The sequence below is a fragment of the Pavona decussata genome, unplaced genomic scaffold (assembly GCF_977016875.1).
Source record: "Pavona decussata unplaced genomic scaffold, jaPavDecu1.1 SCAFFOLD_19, whole genome shotgun sequence".
In the NCBI taxonomy this organism is placed as follows: domain Eukaryota; kingdom Metazoa; phylum Cnidaria; class Anthozoa; order Scleractinia; family Agariciidae; genus Pavona; species Pavona decussata.
In genome coordinates this window covers 672,501-691,169 of record NW_028145442.1, presented here as the reverse complement: position 1 = coordinate 691,169, position 18,669 = coordinate 672,501, and the positions used below count along the sequence as shown (strand labels likewise).

At 39.0% G+C, this 18,669-nt stretch overlaps 1 protein-coding gene across 1 annotated transcript in view; it reads right to left on the bottom strand.

Annotated features, from left to right (window-relative positions):
- Positions 1-18,669, bottom strand: part of LOC146486908 (uncharacterized) — a 36,989-nt gene that overhangs the window by 1,390 nt on the left and 16,930 nt on the right. The window contains exons 9-31 of the mRNA XM_085090439.1: positions 18,087-18,362; positions 16,855-17,032; positions 15,592-15,731; positions 14,616-14,702; positions 14,181-14,275; positions 12,791-12,994; positions 12,239-12,307; positions 11,663-11,765; positions 11,136-11,297; positions 10,374-10,431; positions 9,624-9,741; positions 8,862-8,905; positions 7,599-7,728; positions 6,658-6,764; positions 5,935-6,037; positions 5,137-5,287; positions 4,500-4,569; positions 3,948-4,014; positions 3,411-3,496; positions 2,552-2,678; positions 1,802-1,843; positions 1,166-1,243; positions 212-316 (exon numbers count right to left, since the gene is read on the bottom strand). Of these exons, the coding sequence (XP_084946565.1) occupies positions 212-316; positions 1,166-1,243; positions 1,802-1,843; positions 2,552-2,678; positions 3,411-3,496; positions 3,948-4,014; positions 4,500-4,569; positions 5,137-5,287; positions 5,935-6,037; positions 6,658-6,764; positions 7,599-7,728; positions 8,862-8,905; positions 9,624-9,741; positions 10,374-10,431; positions 11,136-11,297; positions 11,663-11,765; positions 12,239-12,307; positions 12,791-12,994; positions 14,181-14,275; positions 14,616-14,702; positions 15,592-15,731; positions 16,855-17,032; positions 18,087-18,362 (2,600 nt within the window). The remainder of the gene's footprint in view (positions 1-211; positions 317-1,165; positions 1,244-1,801; positions 1,844-2,551; positions 2,679-3,410; positions 3,497-3,947; positions 4,015-4,499; positions 4,570-5,136; positions 5,288-5,934; positions 6,038-6,657; positions 6,765-7,598; positions 7,729-8,861; positions 8,906-9,623; positions 9,742-10,373; positions 10,432-11,135; positions 11,298-11,662; positions 11,766-12,238; positions 12,308-12,790; positions 12,995-14,180; positions 14,276-14,615; positions 14,703-15,591; positions 15,732-16,854; positions 17,033-18,086; positions 18,363-18,669) is intronic.

Genomic DNA, 18,669 nt, shown 5'->3' with positions numbered 1-18,669 from the left:
TTCAAGGTACAAAATTTCTCTCTACGAAAGTGAAAACAGAAGTGAGATTGGGTCGATGTTCAACAACAAGTTAACGGTAAAAACATAATTTCAAATAGAAAGTAGGAAAGTTTCCATCAAAACAGAGTGAGAACTAGCTACGCTTACAGTAAAAGAAACGAAAAGTTTATAAAGCTGTTCAAGCCAGACAAGACTGGAAACATTCACTGACCTCTCTACTGCTAAATGGTCCTGAGTTCCGCTGATTCAAGTCAGACAGCCTTACCCCAGTGCTTGGTAACCTCTCAGTAGGAAGGTTATTGCTGATTGGCTTGCTCTGAAATAAACGAGCGTAAAAAATCACACACCGCGATTGCATTATCCCGGGTGTGCCCAAGACAAATCAAGTCCGCGAAGCACCAGCAGCTGGTTGCTGCTGTGAACAATTCATAGTCATAGTCACAGTCAAAGTTGTGCTTGGTCATAATTCACGATTTCATCCACGGACTCAAAGTACAGTCATCTTTTATCAAAGTTAGAATCATTTTGTATAAAAAGCATAACAAATAGTGCTAACGCAAAAAAAAATTCAATTTGAATGGTCACACATTGTAAATCCCAGAGAGCGGTTTGCCGTCTTTACCGACAAGGTTGAAAAAGAGCATGATGTATTATTCTAGAAAGTGGCCCATCCTATCAGGAGTCGAACCTAAGATCTTCCGATTACTAGTTCGGATGTTCTACCACTGACCTACAGGAGACTCGTGGGAGCTAAGACCATTTTAAAAACTAGGTTCATGGGCTTCCACGAGTCTCCTGTAGCTCAGTGGTAGAGTATCCGAACTAGTAATCGGAAGATCTTAGGTTCGACTCCTGATAGGAGCACTCGGATTTCTTTTTTTCCGAACGTATGCCTGTGTCACTTTCTAGAATAACACATCGTTCTCATTCATTCACCAGGCTTGAAATACACCATCACATTTATTTCATAAGATTGAAAAAGTGTCCAGTCCATGAGAGAATTCTACATCAAGGTATATATTGTGGTCAGCAACCTCAACAGGTTTCCTCCGAATCGTGTTTTGGCGATCAGCTGGGCTACCTGTACGATCTACATCCAGTAGAACATTAATCGCACTCTATTAGTATTTTTACAGTGAGCCACATTTCAAAGCAGTCAAATCACCTTAGCAGCTGTTTCTACTCCTGAAGCATAGCTTGTCCGTTGACGTTTACTTCGCCACGAGTGTATTGCGGCTCGAACCTGAAATATAAGGAATACGAAATTAGTATTAAGGTCCGATACGACATGATTGTTATATGGATCTCCCGAAAAAAGCGTAAGAATTCGAATCCCTTCCAATGTCATCAACGTTTCTTCTTCATCTTGAAAAGAATTTACTTAATCAACATAAACAGTTTTAGTCTTTTAATCCTGTAAGCCGTCATTATTGGTCGAGAATAAACACATGAAAACGGAAAAACACATGATGTCTTGGAAAGAGCGATGCGCATTTTCAAGTCAGTTGCATTGTGCATTTATTCCAAAGGGACATCAGGTGCAAAGTTTTTCATGCGAATAATGGTTTTGCTTTTTCATTAAAATGAAAGTTATCATCCTACCAAAGTTCGCTGCTCAGGTCTGGCTTTGAAAGGGATGCTTAAGGAAATAGATGGATCCTATCTACAAGTCATTACGCCAAGTCAAGAATATAATAGAAATAGATGTTGGTAAACCTTGGCAGTGTGCTAACTGAAGTAAGTCCGAACTTCCAAATTTAAAGTCAGTAGCTAAATATTTCTACAGCCAAGCTTCACAAACCTGTTGATCAAAGACGCAGTGGAAAATGAAGAGAAAGAAACCCTGCAAAGAAAATAACGCCGATTAGCCACACATTGCTATAACTACGCCAGCAGGCAGCGCCTGCGGCATTGTTACTAGTTAATCCGCACGCATGTTTTGGCCGCCTCGTGTTAACCATCTTGTTGTGCGAACGTATATTGGTCATTATTAAAGCTGTTAAAGTTGTGACGTTCCTGTCTCTTCAACACTGGCGCTAACCTTTCGTTTCACAATAGTACAGGAAGATCTCTTTTTTTCAAGTATGATCATTACCAAACTCTCAAGAAGGTACCTCCTTCAGTTTCTAGTCTGAAATGTCAGCCGTCTCCTCCCTCTGACCCTGTGGATTAGGGGAGGAGACGGCTGACATTTCAGACTACCTCCTTTCGTTAGTGGGGCTTTTGCAATTAAAAAAATTGAGGTTAAGAGGCAACATCCTTAAATGATCCCAGAGAAACACACACATACCAGTGAGTGATCTAGAAGCCCGGTTTAAAAAGGAGTGGTGTCGAAGTCAGTCCGACGTTCAACATAGGAAAATTACCGCTCTTCAGGCCTTACCTTGAATGGACAAAAGAAAAAGTTCGGACCCCAGTCCCCATCTCTAGTTCAGCTAAGTCATGCATGTGGAAATCGGACCCCGACAATGAATTCCCCGCGTTCTAATCTTATCATCGACCCCACAAGCTTTCTGCTTTAAAATTTATGCTATCTATCTATAAAACAAACCTGAAGTGAATTGAAGATTGCAAACAAATAAAGAAAGACCACTGTATTTTGATCAAAGGCGAGCACTCCAAACACCCACGTGACACCAAGCAAAGGAAGAAGAACAACAGAGCACTTGATTCCAAGTCTAAAGCAAAATAAGGGACACACACCATCATTTGATTGTGTAATCTTGTATAGATTCGTATTTTTATACTTCGCGTTCCGTAGGAACCCGATGTTTACTGGGATTAAACCGATGAATTGAAATAGGTGAACCCTCTGACCGTTAGCTGGAGTTGTTTCTCGGTAGCCTCAAGTCCAACTCCTCGGTCGCGCATGTAAATAGCCAGCTGGTCTGCGTCATGACAGTTAGGCGGAATTTTAATGTTATTTTCAATTTACATTATTTCTTTGTAAAGTTTAGTGCTCGGCCCCACTAGCACTTGTGCTATAAACACTGCCGAGGGTAAATAAAGGTTATTATCATTATCATAATTATTATTACTTGACAGATCAGAACCCCAAAAACAAATCACTCACAGGCCTATGTCAGATAACGCATCATTCAAAGACGTATTTTTCCAATTCTCTCTAGAAACGGCACCTTACAAAACTTTTTTCATTAGTTTAAAACTCCAGCAACTGACTAATAATGATAAATATATGCAACAAACAATAAGTTTTCAACGCGTTCTTTTAAAAAACTGAATATAATTTAATTAGAATGTGTTTTGAAATTCGTCATCTTGGCTAGACCATCACGACTTTGGTTCCGTTCCGTTTCAAACCGTTTTCTTGAGTTGACCATCACTGTGGCCAGCGTATATTTGACCGAATCGTCTTGGCCATAGTGTAAGCAATCTTCATGTGTCCTTACTTGATCTTTTGTTTTTCTGAAACACCCATCATCTTGTGACTTGTCATCATGGCTCGTAAAACCAAAGCAAATATGATGCTGTTGATCTGCCACAAAAGCCATCGTCAAGATTATTAAACAAGAACTAAATGACACAACGTACACACGACTTTAATTGTTATCTTTTTTAAGTGCTTAAGCAAAGTGATTTCAGAAAATTACTCATGTCAATGGTGTTCGTTATAGCCAAAATTTCGCTAAGAAATCATAGAATCGTAGATTGTTCAATAAAAACACAGTGAAAACAGGCAGGAGACAAGTGAAAATTTTAGGAAAGTCCTCTAGTGGCCACACATTCTTTTGTTGTTTTGTCACTATTTTTTCATTAACAGTTTTAACTAGTTCTCCATATTTTTTTTTTAAAATTAAACTCTGTGCTTTGCCTTGTGACTGACGATAGCAGTAAAACCTGCCGAATTATGTTCTCAAAACTGAAATGTGTTGTGCTTTTTTTCTTAAAATTTACACTGAAAAAAATACAGCACAAATAAAACCTACCAATACTACGGTAAGAGCTGGACCAATAAACGTCCAAATAAGGCCAGAGGTGACTGACAACCAACATCTGCAAAAGAACGAGAAGGAATGTTAGCTTAGATAGATAGATATAATTTATACATACTTTTTATTTTATGTTATACAGGGCACCCGTTGATACCAGTCCTGCGACTGAAGGGATCACCTTGTTTAAGTATGAATTATTATTATGTAAACAACATCCAGCCAACAGGGAGCTGGTCATTTTGTGAGTCCGTAACATATGCACTCACAAAATGATCAGCTCCTATTTCGTTTGATAGGTCAGTTGGTAGACCACGGCAGCGGTATATATCGCAAACTAAAATTGTCGTTCACCAGAGTCCTTGTCATTTTTGGACAACGGGAGGTCGACCACCCGTTGACCAAAAAGCCAGAGGACTCTGGGTACGAGATTGGTCGTTCAGGTTGTTCACATGTTGCATCTCGCCGGATCATTTCTCTTATGCCGGGACATAAAGCAGGACAATTCGATCTGGATGAACAAATCTTGTTAATCGATAACTCACTTACGTTTTTTCCCCTCCATATCCCACGGTTTCTGTGACACCCAAGCAAGTAACTACAATAATCAGAGGTACACCTACAAGAAAAAAACAAATTGAGTGGATTCGAAAACACACGTCTATTTAGAGCAAACGAAAACATTTTTCTGTCCAACCCTCTAACTCTTTAGATTAAAATCGGTTTCAGAGCGTAAACAATTCTCACTGTCCAGAATGTTGTAACGTGGCCTTTGGAACTCTTTCCGGCCTAAGTAGGTCTCTGTGAGATTTCCAACCCTCTTTCGATCAAAGCTGAAGTGCCAGTTCTGATGGTATTTCTGAGCAGAGTAATTTCTCTGTTAAACATGTCGTAACAAACTTAATTATCTGGGCCAGGTTGCTCGAAAACCGATTAACGCAAATCAGATCCCAGATGAAAAATAAAACGAGATTTTTATCTCGCTCAATAGGCTTATTTTAAGTTAATGGTAAAGAAACGTCTACGTCAAAACTAAGGGACTAAATCTTATGGAGAAATCTTCGTTGATAACTAATTAAACTTGAATCAAAGTTCACGTTAATCTAGGATTAGCTTAATTGGGTTTTGAACAACTGGAACCCGGCGTCTAACTAACCAGTCTAGTATTACACAAACGAACGCTTACCCCAGCCAAGAATGTAGAAATATTTCAACTTCCCCTCTCCGCCAAAAACTTTAACAATAGCGGAATAAATCTGCAATCCTTCAGCCAGCATCCAAAATATGGCGCTCAGGAAGAAATAGTGAAGCATGATGGAGACAACTGTGCAGAGGATCTACAAACACGAAAATTAACAGAAGTTGAACTAAAAACAACGACCGGGGTTCAACAGTTATTGCAAGAATTTTTAACATATTGTATTAATTTCTATATGATACCCCCGAGGGGTATTTATTTCAAGCATGTTTGGGGATGGGAGGGTGGCTAGTGCATACATTATCAGTTCGGAATTAAGTTGAATTAAAAATAAAATTAATCGATAAAGGTGGCACTTAACAGTATGTTACTACTGACCAACTTGTGGTCCTCAGGTGGTTTTTATGATGTTGGGTTTTGAGGAAAGGAGAAAACTCAAGAGAGCTCCAAAGAGAAGCGGGGGTGGTGGGGGGGGGGGAGGGCTTAATAAGTTTCTAATTTCTAATTTCTTTCCAAGAAGAAGGAATAGAGAAAGTGGCTTAATAGAGGGTTTATGGTAACAATAAATATCACGATAAACAGTAATCAGTATTTGGCGAGGAAATATGCTTGGAAATGTGCTATTTTTTCGCTGAAACTTTACATAAGATGTTGACTTTTCAAAGTTCTTTAGCGACTCGAAGTCTTGAAAACTGTGAAAGTCAGGTATATCATTTAGAGAATCTGATATTTTCCAGTTTAAACATGTAATCTGGTTCAGTAATGAATTGCACTGGATTCCGGTACCTTGTATTCTGTAGAAGCTGCGCCAATCAGGAGCAGAATATTGCCAGTCAGCAGAGCGACGCAAAGATTGACGTGAATCACTGTCTTGGGAGACTTCAAAATTCTGCGTAAAAATAAGACGGTATAATGTACACTGAAGTAAATTCCCTCCCCCCCCCCCCCCCCCGCCCCCCTTCTCTCAAGATGCAAAAATCCCCTTCTCTTAACCATACACACCCAAGGACTTTTTGTATAAAGACAGAATTAGCCTAAGAATAAAAGTGGTGGTTAAGGCGCATCGCTAAAAATGTAGTAAATGGCAAGATGCCTTATTTCGTATAGCTACAGTGTGTGTGATAAAATGATTACCTTCGACAACTTACTGCAACCTCCGCCCTAATATATCATTTTAACATTTAAGACTCTTAGGGCGCTTTCCAATTACTAGAACTGGCTAGCCAGAGTGGTTATTCCGCAGACAAAATGAATCATTTTCAAGAACTCGCCCCGCTGCTTGTCCTTCTAGCTTCTTCAAAATGGCGCAAACCATCTCTAGAATCTTTAGAGCTAACTCTCCAAAATGTTGCATTCTATTTTCAAACATTGACCAGGTTGGTCAGTTCTGAAAATGGAAAGCGCCCTTAATGTCGTATATGATCGTGCGAGGAGTTTAGCAATTACACCAATGTCACTAGTACTGACATAGAATTAAATAACATGAATTTAGCGCGCATGATTACAAACCTCCATAAAACTAAGTGAAGAATGAGTGTAATGACGATTCCAAGCAGCGAAAGAGAACAGCCGATCACTGTAATGTATCCCAGTGTTTTACTGTGCTCCGAGTGTCGCTGAATGAAAAAGAACAATTCTGGAGTTATAATTTGAATGGCATGATGCATTAGACAACATAGCCATTTCATTCAGTGACCGGTTTCCTCCTGTTTCTTTTTAGGTGTGAAGTCTGTTCACCAGGGTGAATCTCCAAGGGTCATCAATTCCAATATCAACATGTTTATTCTTCTTACTTTTCTTCATATATCTTATTAAAATTAAAATTAAACTACGTTTATAGAGCACCATACTCCATTAATTGTCCATGGCGCTTTACAATACTATAATTACTCTTAATTAGGTTTAAAAAAACTACATCATCATTCAACAAACGCCAGGTACCAATAAATAAATTACTACTATGTTACCAGTTGAGAGAATGTCTCTAGATATGAAAGCTTTTCATATTTTTGTTTGTTTTTTTGTTTTGTTGTTTCGTTTTCTGTATTTTTTTCCTTTAACCCCATGAATTGTGAGTCTTTATTACGTGGTAATATTCTAAGTAAGGAGAAAGTTAGATGTTGGTTTGTGTAGTTACAGAAAGGTAAATTCAACCGTAATTTCTTATGTTCTTGTTTTTGGTGTTTTATCTTTGGTGCAGAGGTTCTTTCTTCTTTCTTTTTGCTTTCTTTGTTTATCTTTTTAGCCGTTTTCTTGTTTGTCAGTTTACTTGACTGTTTAAAATATAAAAGTTTCTAAAGATAAAGAAGCCCTAAGAATTTAAAAACTAAATCAGGTAACAAGTCTAGAAAGTAAAGATTTAAAAGTAAAAAGCCATCCGCTACTAAGCCTTTTTGATCAGAATTTCCTGATCATATCTAACGACAGTTTACGAACAAAACTTTACTTACAGAGGATATGCCAGACACGTCCATCAAAACTGCAAAATTTGTCAAGTGATCACACGCGCACGTGACAGTTCCATTGTCACTTGATGCCAGCCAACACCCATCTGTGGACCAGCCTCCACCCTTTGAGTTTCTGAGGATCAAAACAGCATTTTATTACATGTACAACAGACCTTACAAAGCAAGCTTGGAGGTAGGATTGTATGTAGTTTGCCGTTTGTGGATCTGCCGTTTGTGGTTTGCGGAAGAAAACGTGCGATCTGTGCCACGTTTTGTTTCGTTTCTTGTAGGTAATTATTTGCAAAAGTTCGCCATCTGATTTCGTCATACTACGGAAGCTGCAGATAAGCACGGGCAACTAGGACGCTGTGGTCTGTAGGCTAGCTGTACCGACTATACACTCGATTGCAAAAACGTTGACACCAAAAAAGCATAAACCATAAACGATGAGACCCAACGGATTTGTGGGTAGTGTTTACAAATTGGCCCTTGTTGGCCAACTTGACACTTTAAGCTTGGACAGTTTCCATCATTCACCACGTGCAACTAATTTTGGTTATCAACCGTCGCACGAGAATAGAATATTATCCAAATAAATTTAGTACACTTATACCCATAAAGCCATTGGGTCTCATCGTTCACGGTTTATGCTTTTTAGGTGTCAACGTTTTTGCAATCGAGTGTATACGACTGCTGAAAAATACATACATTGCGGCATGTAAATTTCCCAAATTAAGCATATGCTGATAAGCGTCCTAACATATGCCAAATTTTCATGTATTCTTAGAAGCTCAGATGCAAAGACCAACACTGCGTGAAATTTCACAATTTTTCTCAATAGGCGGTTTGCATTTAGCCAACATTTTCGCCGGACATTTTCGGTTCAATCCGTCAAAATGCAAATGCAAGCCAGGATCTACTGGACATTTTCCAGAACAAGCGGCTAGCATTCTGAGATATTTCACTTTTTGCGTTGCAACCAGTCGAAGATAAATTACCACCGTAATTTGCACGAATTTCATTTTCTGGCGCTCGTACCGACAGAAAACATTAACTTTAGACCGGCTCAAACAATTCGGCACTCTGTTAAATATGTTTTGAAAAACCAGTAACAAGTCGCTGCAACTACAATTGCTGCATAACTAGGTTTCAATTTCCTCGTCAAAATTGACTACAAAGTGAGTGACAGTGTAACATCCTTAAGCCATCACGTTCTACCAAGCGAGTCGTTATACTTATTATGTACTCTAGTCGTTTGTTACTTACAGATAATAATCCCAGTACACGCAAACCACCGATCTGCCATTGGCCTGCGAAGAACAAGTGCAAGAAATCCATTCAAACGTTATACCGTTGTCATCATATATGCATCGAGAACTATCTTGGAGCAGTTTACAGGCGATTTTTCGGCGATTTTAAGTGCGATTTCAAATCGCCTTTGTAAACTAGTAGCAATTTTCTTTGCAATCTCGAGGCAATATGATTTGAATTTTGTTGCCATGAGAGCAGAGTGCATAGCACTTTGGCAGAAAACTGGTCAGGCCCCCGTATGTGCTCTGATTAGATGGCAACAAAAATCGCCAACAAATCGAAGCCAAATGACCGGTATTGTTTAAAAAGGTGATTTCAGTAAAATTGCAAGAAGCCACTCAGTGACGATGTCATCTTGGGGTGTATCAGAGAACTTACTTTAAAATAACTTTAAAAATGCGACAAAACATGTGTCGCATGTTTGTAGTATTTGAATGTGAGACTGGTCCAAGACAACTGGCTGTAGCCAACGGTTTTTTTTAACATCTGTTTCAAAACTTGTGGACAGTGTGGTTTTATTGGTAAAAACTAAGCACGCCACTAAACCTTCGATATATAATCACTGAAACATAACTCAGTTCAAATTCAAATCTCTAACGGCATGTTACAAGCAAATGGGATCTGGATACAAGAGAGAACACTATCCTCAGCTAATCAAAAAGGGCCATTTTTCAATGGGCATCGCCAAAATGATTTAGCCTGGGCCAGTATAGTTACCTTAACACCACCGAATACAATCACAACAGGTTCAACCAGTTTTCCTGCAGGTGGCTGCACTGAGCTTGCAATGATACGAGACTGCACTTCGTACCGCTGGCCGACTTTTTCGTATGCACTAAAAACGGTGAACAAAATACAACAACAACAACAATCTATTATGAGAAAAGACAAATTACAATATTACATACCCACAATTAGCAAGGGCTATTCGAGGTGGGTAGCCAAAAAAAAAAACGGAAAGAAAAATTGTCAGATAGTCTTATTTTAGATCACAATTCTTTGGTAATTTAACCTTAAAGTTATAGACAAACAAGGGTTAAGTCCGATGTCACGTGGCTCGCCCATTACAGGGGTACGGCTTCAGAGTTGTTAATTGTGAGACGCCACAAGCACTTCGAAAATAGTTAGGCCCCTCTTTCTAAAATCATCATTTCTTCTGAAAAATCTGCTCTTAAGCGCGATGTAAAGAGACAAACCATTTCTGATCACCCTCCTCTCCTTTTCAATGATGTCACCCGTTTTTTGGAAGTCCATCGGAAATTAGTTTCCCTCGCAGACGGTCTTTTGGCTCATCGCGCGGCCAAAAGACCGTCTGCGGGGGAAGCTTATCGGAAATTCCCTCAACATTGATGGGGGGAGGGGAGAGAAGGGGTTGACTACACCACTGCGCCTTCAAAAGCCTCCAATAAATCCGATACCACTACTCCCTTAGGACGTGAAAGGACAATGCTGGCTGCCAAATCTTACCTCTCTTGTGTCAAGAAAGTTGCTAATGTTCTAAACAGAAAGCTTGCCACTTTGGTTCCTGAAGGACGGCAAAAAAATAATTGATCAGTCATTCTGATCTTCGCGAGATGAAGTTGTTTCCAAAAATAATGTACAAAATTTTATGCCATCCCCCAAATATCCTTTCCCATCATCGATATGAAGTGACACAGGATAAATACGCAGAAATCTTCATTCTTTGCCCTCATAATCGAAACATGTCGGAAGTGAGGGGAAATCCAAAGTTTACGAATATCATTTCGTCGCATAGCTTGGGAAGCCTCGATAAATCCAAAGACTTGCGAAAGTCGCCCGAAGATTTAGGAACAAAAGCTTTAAATATAAATTCATCGCGCTTGTGTCCTTTAAAAGAGTTATGAGGTATTACGCACGTCACTACGCTCTAGCCTACAGTGAATAAAATGAAATAACTACTCGGTTTTTATGACAAGCCCTTTTGAATAATAATGATCACAGTCTCTTTTGTTGGCTGAATCACAGTCGCTGAGTCTTTAAATCAATCAATCAATCAATCAATCAATCAATCATTTACTTATCCACGTAATGCATTGTCACTGAAAAGCTCCACCAGGGGAGTGTCAATAAAGTATTGTATTGTGTTTTAATGTCTAATGCACTAATAGCAAAATACGTAAGTTCGCCTTTAGGAAAGAATGGAAACTAAAATTAATGATCCGGGACTAAAGAACCTGTTGGTGTAACAAAACAATGGCAGAAAGTTACCGTTACTTGAGGAATTGCTTTTTCTGGTAAACAGAGCCTTTGGTAGGGTTATGTACTGCTTTCCGCTGTTTGTCCAGAGATGTGATGAAAGCGGACCATCCGAGTAACGAGGAAACGTGACAGGGCCTTGAGCCTCGCTAGAGACGAGTTTTGTTTCCATTGCTAATAAAGGAGGTCAAGAAGTTTTTAAATCAACTGTTATAAAAAAAAAAGCAAAAGTGTTTAACATTTGTGTAAATACCGGTTTGTTTGCATCGCCGTTGAATAACACTTTTAAAGGTTTTCCTCAAAATATCCTCAAAACAACGTATCAATGAAAATAGATGGTGCTTTGTTAACAATGACGCGCGACTCTTCTTGATAGGGGACTGAAATTAAACTTGGGCACTAATTCAATCTTAAGCATTCTATTACTTGTTGAATAAGTAGCACTCAATAACACATCTTTGTGACTTCTATAACTGGTTGATAAAATCCTTAATGAACTGGGATAATGTGCCGCTTTTTCTACTTAACAAAGTAGTTACCTATATTGTCCTTCACCACAAGATTTTCATTTTCCAGTCCGGCGGCTGCCTGAAGTCCGTAGTCTTCTGTTACTTTAGTTAAATCAGTTGCTGTTTTATCATTCTGTAAACAGGCACAGTGCAGGTTATAGGCTCCGTTCCCAGCGAGTAAAAAGTAATATTTAATTTCGGATCTTAAAAGAACGATGTTTACGCCAGATCGGTTGACAGCTATCTCACAACACTGAATTCTGGAAAGTGTGCTAAATATTAGGACCAAAAAAATTTTTAAACCGCAAATGGATAAATAAGTTTCATAACGTGGTTAACTATGAAGATGACAGTTTAAAGACCTCTTAACACTGCGAACATGACTGAACCTGCCACAACACCAGATTTTTCTTTAACCGATTGTACACTCGCAGCAAAAGCAAAACCAAAACAAAGATATACACGTAATCATATTCTAAGGTTGTTTTCAAGGGATTTACAAGTACCATTGAAACAAGTAAACGTCAAGTTGAAAGTATCATAAAAGGAGGATGTAAAACAAGATTGAAGATGATATTACACAGCAATGAAAAGATACAAGAATACCTTTTGAAGCTCGGAGAAATCTCTGATGTTATTCACATCAAGAAGATTGCTGACAGTCTGAAGGAATCCCTGAGAATTACGACATGAATAAAATGCTGAGAAATGAGATGAGAAGAAATGGGAAATGTTGCAGTACCATAGCTACAAATAACTTTAGTAACGTCAACGAAATTCTTGCGTTTTCTTCATGCATAAGTTATTTCAATTACACGAAAACTGGAATCCTATTTTTAACTCGATAAGGGTATCCATTTTTTGAACAACTTAGGCCAATTTGGGGAGAAATAACTTTGAGTAGGGTTTCTCATTTAAGAAAACAGCGCGACTGCAAAGGATTCAAGCCATTCTCAGAACGAGAGCCCGAAGTGCTAAATAAGGACCACTGCTTTCTCTGTCTTGGGCTGGAGAGTGGGGCTTGGGGAGGAAGGGGAGGATTCTAGTTGCCTTATGCCACTAAGTACAGTACTGGTTGTGTTGGTCTGTGGCCTTGAATACGAGTTAACCGACCACAACATGAAGCTGTTAAAATAAAGCAACATATTTCATATTTACCTCAATGTTTGCTGGCATAGTTTCGCGGCTATTGGAAAACTTCTTATTGTAATAGACAACCTTCCTGAGTATAAGAGTTGATTCTTTAATATCTCCACCCATTAAAGAATCATATTTCTTTGGTTCAGTGAGTGAAGATAGCTCGGTAAGCACCAAGGTAACCTGGTTGTCTGAGGGCGTGGACGCATTGAACAGATAATCGATCTAGAAAGAGATTAGAAGCTTTATTTAAGTGCATTGAGGGATTGTTAAGGTTTAGATTGAAGGGACCGTTTTCAATATGATGTATCGTGTCTTGTCAAGTATGAATACCAGTTTGAGCTTGTTTTATATTCATGATCTTGAGACAGGAAAACTGGTCAAAGGTGATCAAAGCGAAGAAATATCAACTGCGAAAAAAAACGGATTTACATACATCCTTATAATCCATCAAATATTTTCGCTCGCGCGCGATTGGTCTAAACGCCTCACGTGACCGAATATACCCCAGCTAAAACTGGGGAATATCCGATGTTATAATCCATCAAATATTTTCGCTCGCGCGCGATTGATCTAAACGCCTCATGTGACCGAATATACCCCAGCTAAAACTGGGGAATATCCGATGATATTGCCCAAGTGATATTCCCCAATTTCAAAAACTTCAAGGCGCGTCTTATTTACAATTAAAATTAATGTCAAGATGGGGGAACGGTTTGCTTTTGTGACAGAAAGGAGAGATAAACCTGCTGGTCGATAAAGCAGTATCAGAAAACAACATACGCTCTAAACGTTTTTGACGGTAAACTGTTCTTGAACGAAATGTTCAAATACTCAAGCTCGTTGCTACATGTTGCGAAAAATATTTGAAGGATAATAACCACAATAGCCTCCATTTGGCTTTAAAAATATGCTCAGATATTTGTCCTTGGACATTATCTGCTCCTCGAAGCTCACAGTTTATCTCCAGCTTCGCTCTCGGAAAACTGTTCGCTTCTCGGAACAGATAATGTCCGCGGACAAATATCTGAGCATATTTTCACGCCAAATGGCGGTTGTTATTTATATATTTTATTTTGAGGACGAAGGTGATAATAAGAAAACTTACAAATCTGATGTGAACCTGTAATTTTGATTTCCAAAGAACCTATTACCAATAAAATTTGATGAGTTGATAATCCTCTTCCAACTGGCTTGTACTGCACTTATCCCCAGGTACTTTTTCTCCTTTGCTCTCAAGTTGAGAATCTTTCCACGAAATTTTACTTGAATATTTGGTTTTATTTGGCAATAACTATGAAAGTGAATGTTCGATAATTTCGTCAAACATTGTCTCTTGAAGGCTTTCTCGAAGTCGAGTTCTAGATGAACTCCTGGAGAGAAAGATGGGTACGTCAGGATAAACACATACCTTGTTTTTCAGTTGATTGAATTCTTTACTGGTACACTGGCCATAATCAGGATATCCCCAAACACCATTCTCTAAGCACTTTCTTTTGGAAACTCCTGTGAAAGCGTGGAAAAAATTTTTTGTTTTCGAACCAAGTCATTTTAATAAAATTACAGTTCGAGGAAAATCAGAACTGAAGAATGGAGGCCAGATTTATGAAGCCCTCCTACTGATGCATGTATCTTAACTATTATCTGTTAACAAAAGTCTGTTGTTGGAATAACAATAGGCCGTTGTACAGAAAGAGTACTTAGGGTGGAGGCTTTGTAAATCTTGCACCTTATAACTCGAAAAAGGAGCTGTTCACTTACGATAATGAAGTTAACTGTTTCTGCTTCGAACAGTGGTGTTACTTCATGTAAAGAACTGTGCGGCCATTATTTACGTTCGCTTTACCTGAAGCTCCTCTGGGACAGACTTGTGTGGCGTATTGCCCTTCTATCGTTGCACTCCAAGTCACGTTGAAAAATTCCTTTGGACACGCTAAACAAAAGTAATTTGAAATACGATTAGAGTATTGCAAAAAATGCCGAAGATTTTACCAAGTGCATCAGGGATTGTATAAAAGATAAATCAAACAGTCGACTGCAAAACAAAAACAACAACGAAAAAACAATGGGCCCAGCTGGGCCTGTGCCAGACTTGAAATACGGAGCTACGGTTTTTTCACAGCAGTCACCAGTTTAACTCGTCGGCCACTCATGTAATATTCAACTTATCTGCCTTCTGACTTTGGAATTTAACCATGTTATTTTCGATTATAATTATTCTTTTGTAATTTTCGAATGCTCGACTCCACTATAACACCTTGTTCTATAAATGAACAGTTATCCCGGCTAGAATAGGGTACCCCGTCATATACTTGACACCAACATTCAGATTCCAAGCGGCACAACCCCGCCCAAAATCCAGTGAGTACGAGTTTAGAAGTTTTGAGAAACTTGAATTACATTTAAAGCGCCCACTAAATGGGCGTGCTTGAGTTATGCAATGCACCAACGAAACGGGTTGGAAAACAAGTTTTTGGGACGCCAGCTGTATAAAGTAAACGTTCCAGCGTGAATAACTTAAAAGAAGGACGCAACGATTTGGGCATGAGAATGCCACCATAATTATAAAACATAATAAGAAATTATCTATTTCAAGCGTACTTTTGCATAATAGTGAACAAATTCGCTGTTTATAAGAATAAGTCAACTTTCGTGAAAAATAAGACAATGTGCAAACAACCCATCGCAGTCATACCGCCTCTCTGAGGATGTCTCACCCACCACAGAGGGTATACATTTTGACGAAACTTTCTTACTATTTTTCCACTCGCGAGTATTGGAAATTTGAATGTATCAAAGCCCGAAAATATTGTGAGCCAAACCTTTTACTTCGCCGATTGAGTGCAATGTTACATTCTCTCCAAACTTCTTGTTTTTCACGGCAACGTCAAGGAGGCCTTGGACATCTGAGGTTGTTCCTTTTAAAGTGCGGAGGATAATATCTGCCATAATACTGCCTTCCCTTAAAGCAAATGTTAAAAACACGTTCTTGTTATTTAGCAGGAATAAAAAGAAAAGCGCACCTAAGCGTGCCTTGAAGCCTACTCCTTGGTCATTTCGACCATTGAAATCCCGACCAGTGAAGTTTACTATTAGAAATTCATGCTTTGGGATGATTGCATTGTATTGCATTATACTGTACTGTACCGTACTGCACTGTACTGCACAGCCAGTGGTGATGGGAAGACTTTTGACGTAAAGACTAATCGTAATTTCGAGCTTACTGATATGGCATTATCTGATTTTTTTTTTGCCATTGGTGATGAACAGGACAGAATGCAAATGATGAGTGAGAACATCACCAGATGTGCTAAACCATCGGATCAAAAGAGAGGTGTCACAAGAAAACATGGAGATAGAGGGCAATGATATGACGATGACAACATCTGCTATTGATCTGGAAAAGACAGTTTCCCTGTTAAGATATTCATCTACATAAAAAAAAGTGGTTGGTCAAATCCGTTAAGATTTTACACCAACTGTAAGGCTGTAAAATAGAATAAAAATTCAACGGTTGAGATTTCGACGTGGAACCATTAATGTGGAAGTCATCCTATCCCCTGGTGTTTATAACTGTGAATTGAATGATTCCATGTCGTATGAGATACTGGGATTCCGAACGCAGTTGTTTGAAGAGATTGGCCGAACTGCCTTCCCTTAATCGCATTTGGAGAATTCTTTTTACACCTCTATTCACGATTTTGTACGGTCTGTCTAGACGACATAGATCAGCATTCGACAAAGCAATCTCAAAATACTCAACAAGAGGTTGAAACGCGTACAGAGATTGCTCAATATTATTAGGGATTTCAATAGACGGTTGTAGATAAGGCTGGTACTTCCTGATCCGAGCTAGAGAGGTCTGATATACAGCTCATTTACTTGGCCAAGTAATCATTTTGCTTCATGCAACGACAAAGAAGAATCCAACACAATGCCAAGATAATTCACAACAGACATTGATCTAGTGAGTAAGTTAGAATCTGCTTAAGTCGTAGAATACTGAAGGAGCTTGTAGCCGGTCAATGCAGGACGTTTTTTTGTACCAAAAAGCATGAACATCTTCTTGACATACAACAACATACCTGAAACCAGCAACGCTTACATCTCTGACATCAGCGACATCTCGATATACAGACATCATCGTCTGTTCCAACCAACCTGCAAGCCTCTTGAATTCTTCGGATGACGGATCCTTGAGCTCCGCCGTAAACGAAAATGCAGTTAGTCTTAAAACAGCTTTGAAAAAAGTCGAGTCATCATCTACAAATAAACAAAAGATTTGTGTTATTTGCTTTATGGTAAGCTAACATTGCTCTCAGTACGATTTTGAAGGGATTTCAGGGCAAGGAAGGACTGTGGAGTCCAACCCCTCCCCCACCCAGTCCTCCCTTTCGAATCTGGACTTTTGTACTTTGTCTTCAAATGATACAATGTCAGTGTTTATACTAAAGAGAAAAGCCACTGCATACTGCGGCCCTATGCCCCACTGGGGGCTCAAAGGACTAAGGATACTTAAATTTACTTCAGTTGATACTATAGTTCGGTGGAACTCCAGTTGTTTTTACTCTCTCTGCTGATCCTACTCGATTCTGAAACAACGTGACTAAAATCACCCACCAACTAGTTATTTAAGTTTTGTTTTTGTCTTTTTATTGTTTTGTTGTTTGTTGCTGACCACACCGGCTGGTGATCCTCAATACGAGGGGTTGCGTAATGGTAAACAATTTGAATGAGGAACATGCAAGATTAAAAGCTGTCACATATTACTTCGAAATAAAGGTCAATGTTGTACGCAAAATAAATGTAATTGTGTATAGAAATAATTTCGCATGGGATACCAATTACCCTGAGAGGGATTTTCTTAAGTGCCTACTGTGTGAAGGGGTAACATATGGACCCCTCCAATCGAAATTCTCTGAATGGTGGAAGGGATGGCGCAGTGGTGAGAGCACTCGCCTCCTACCATTGTGGCTGAGTTGAGTTTGTTGTCGGTTCCCGTCCCTATTCCGAGGATTTTTCTCCGGGTTCTCCGGTTTTCCTTTCTCCGCTAAAACCAACACTTCAAAATCTCAATTCCACTTTTGAGGTTATCCTAATAAGCCTCGAATTAGCTTGGTGCCACCCTCTCTAAACGTTTTGGTTTTGTTACTTTGTTATTATGATTTTTAGTTAACACGTTCGATTCCTTTGTCTTTTTAGTGTTGCTTTATTCTTTCGACGTCTCCATTTTCTCGCCTTATTCACATAAAACCCAACGCTCCCATAGTTTACGACATGGCTGTCTATTAACTACAAACGAAACTCGCTAACATACCTCTCATTTCAATTCTCATTCTTACAAAGCTGCTGCCCAATCTATTGGACATGTGACATTCCACTTCTGACGTCATTTTCAAAACAATCGTCATGTTAGCTTCATAGGGTGCCATGAATGACTGGCCGCTTGTCATTGTGTAGGCACGCAAGGAGTTGATAAGTAGCATGACTGTGGGACGAGGGAAGCCAGAAGCCTTGCATTCCACCTTTACTTCAGAGTCATAATTGGCTGACATGATTTCTTTGCTTGGAAAAGAAGTCACCTTTGGCTTTTCTTTTACAGAAACAAAATATAAGTAAAAACATAAATAGTTCCTAGATTAAAATGAATTGGTATGATGTCAAATTTCAAAACATTGTATTTTTCGATAACAATAGATTGTCAAACGCAGAGGTGAAGAGAATCCGATTTTGATGGAGTCTCACGTCTTGAAGGTTTAAAGTTCAAGTAATGCGAACAAACGGCTGTAATGCATTTGATTTCAGGAGCGGAAGTAACGCCTAAGCAAGGATGACAAGGGCGATTTAAAATCAAACCAGTTGGAATTTAACAGGTTAAGAAAACTATGCTAGGATTGTTT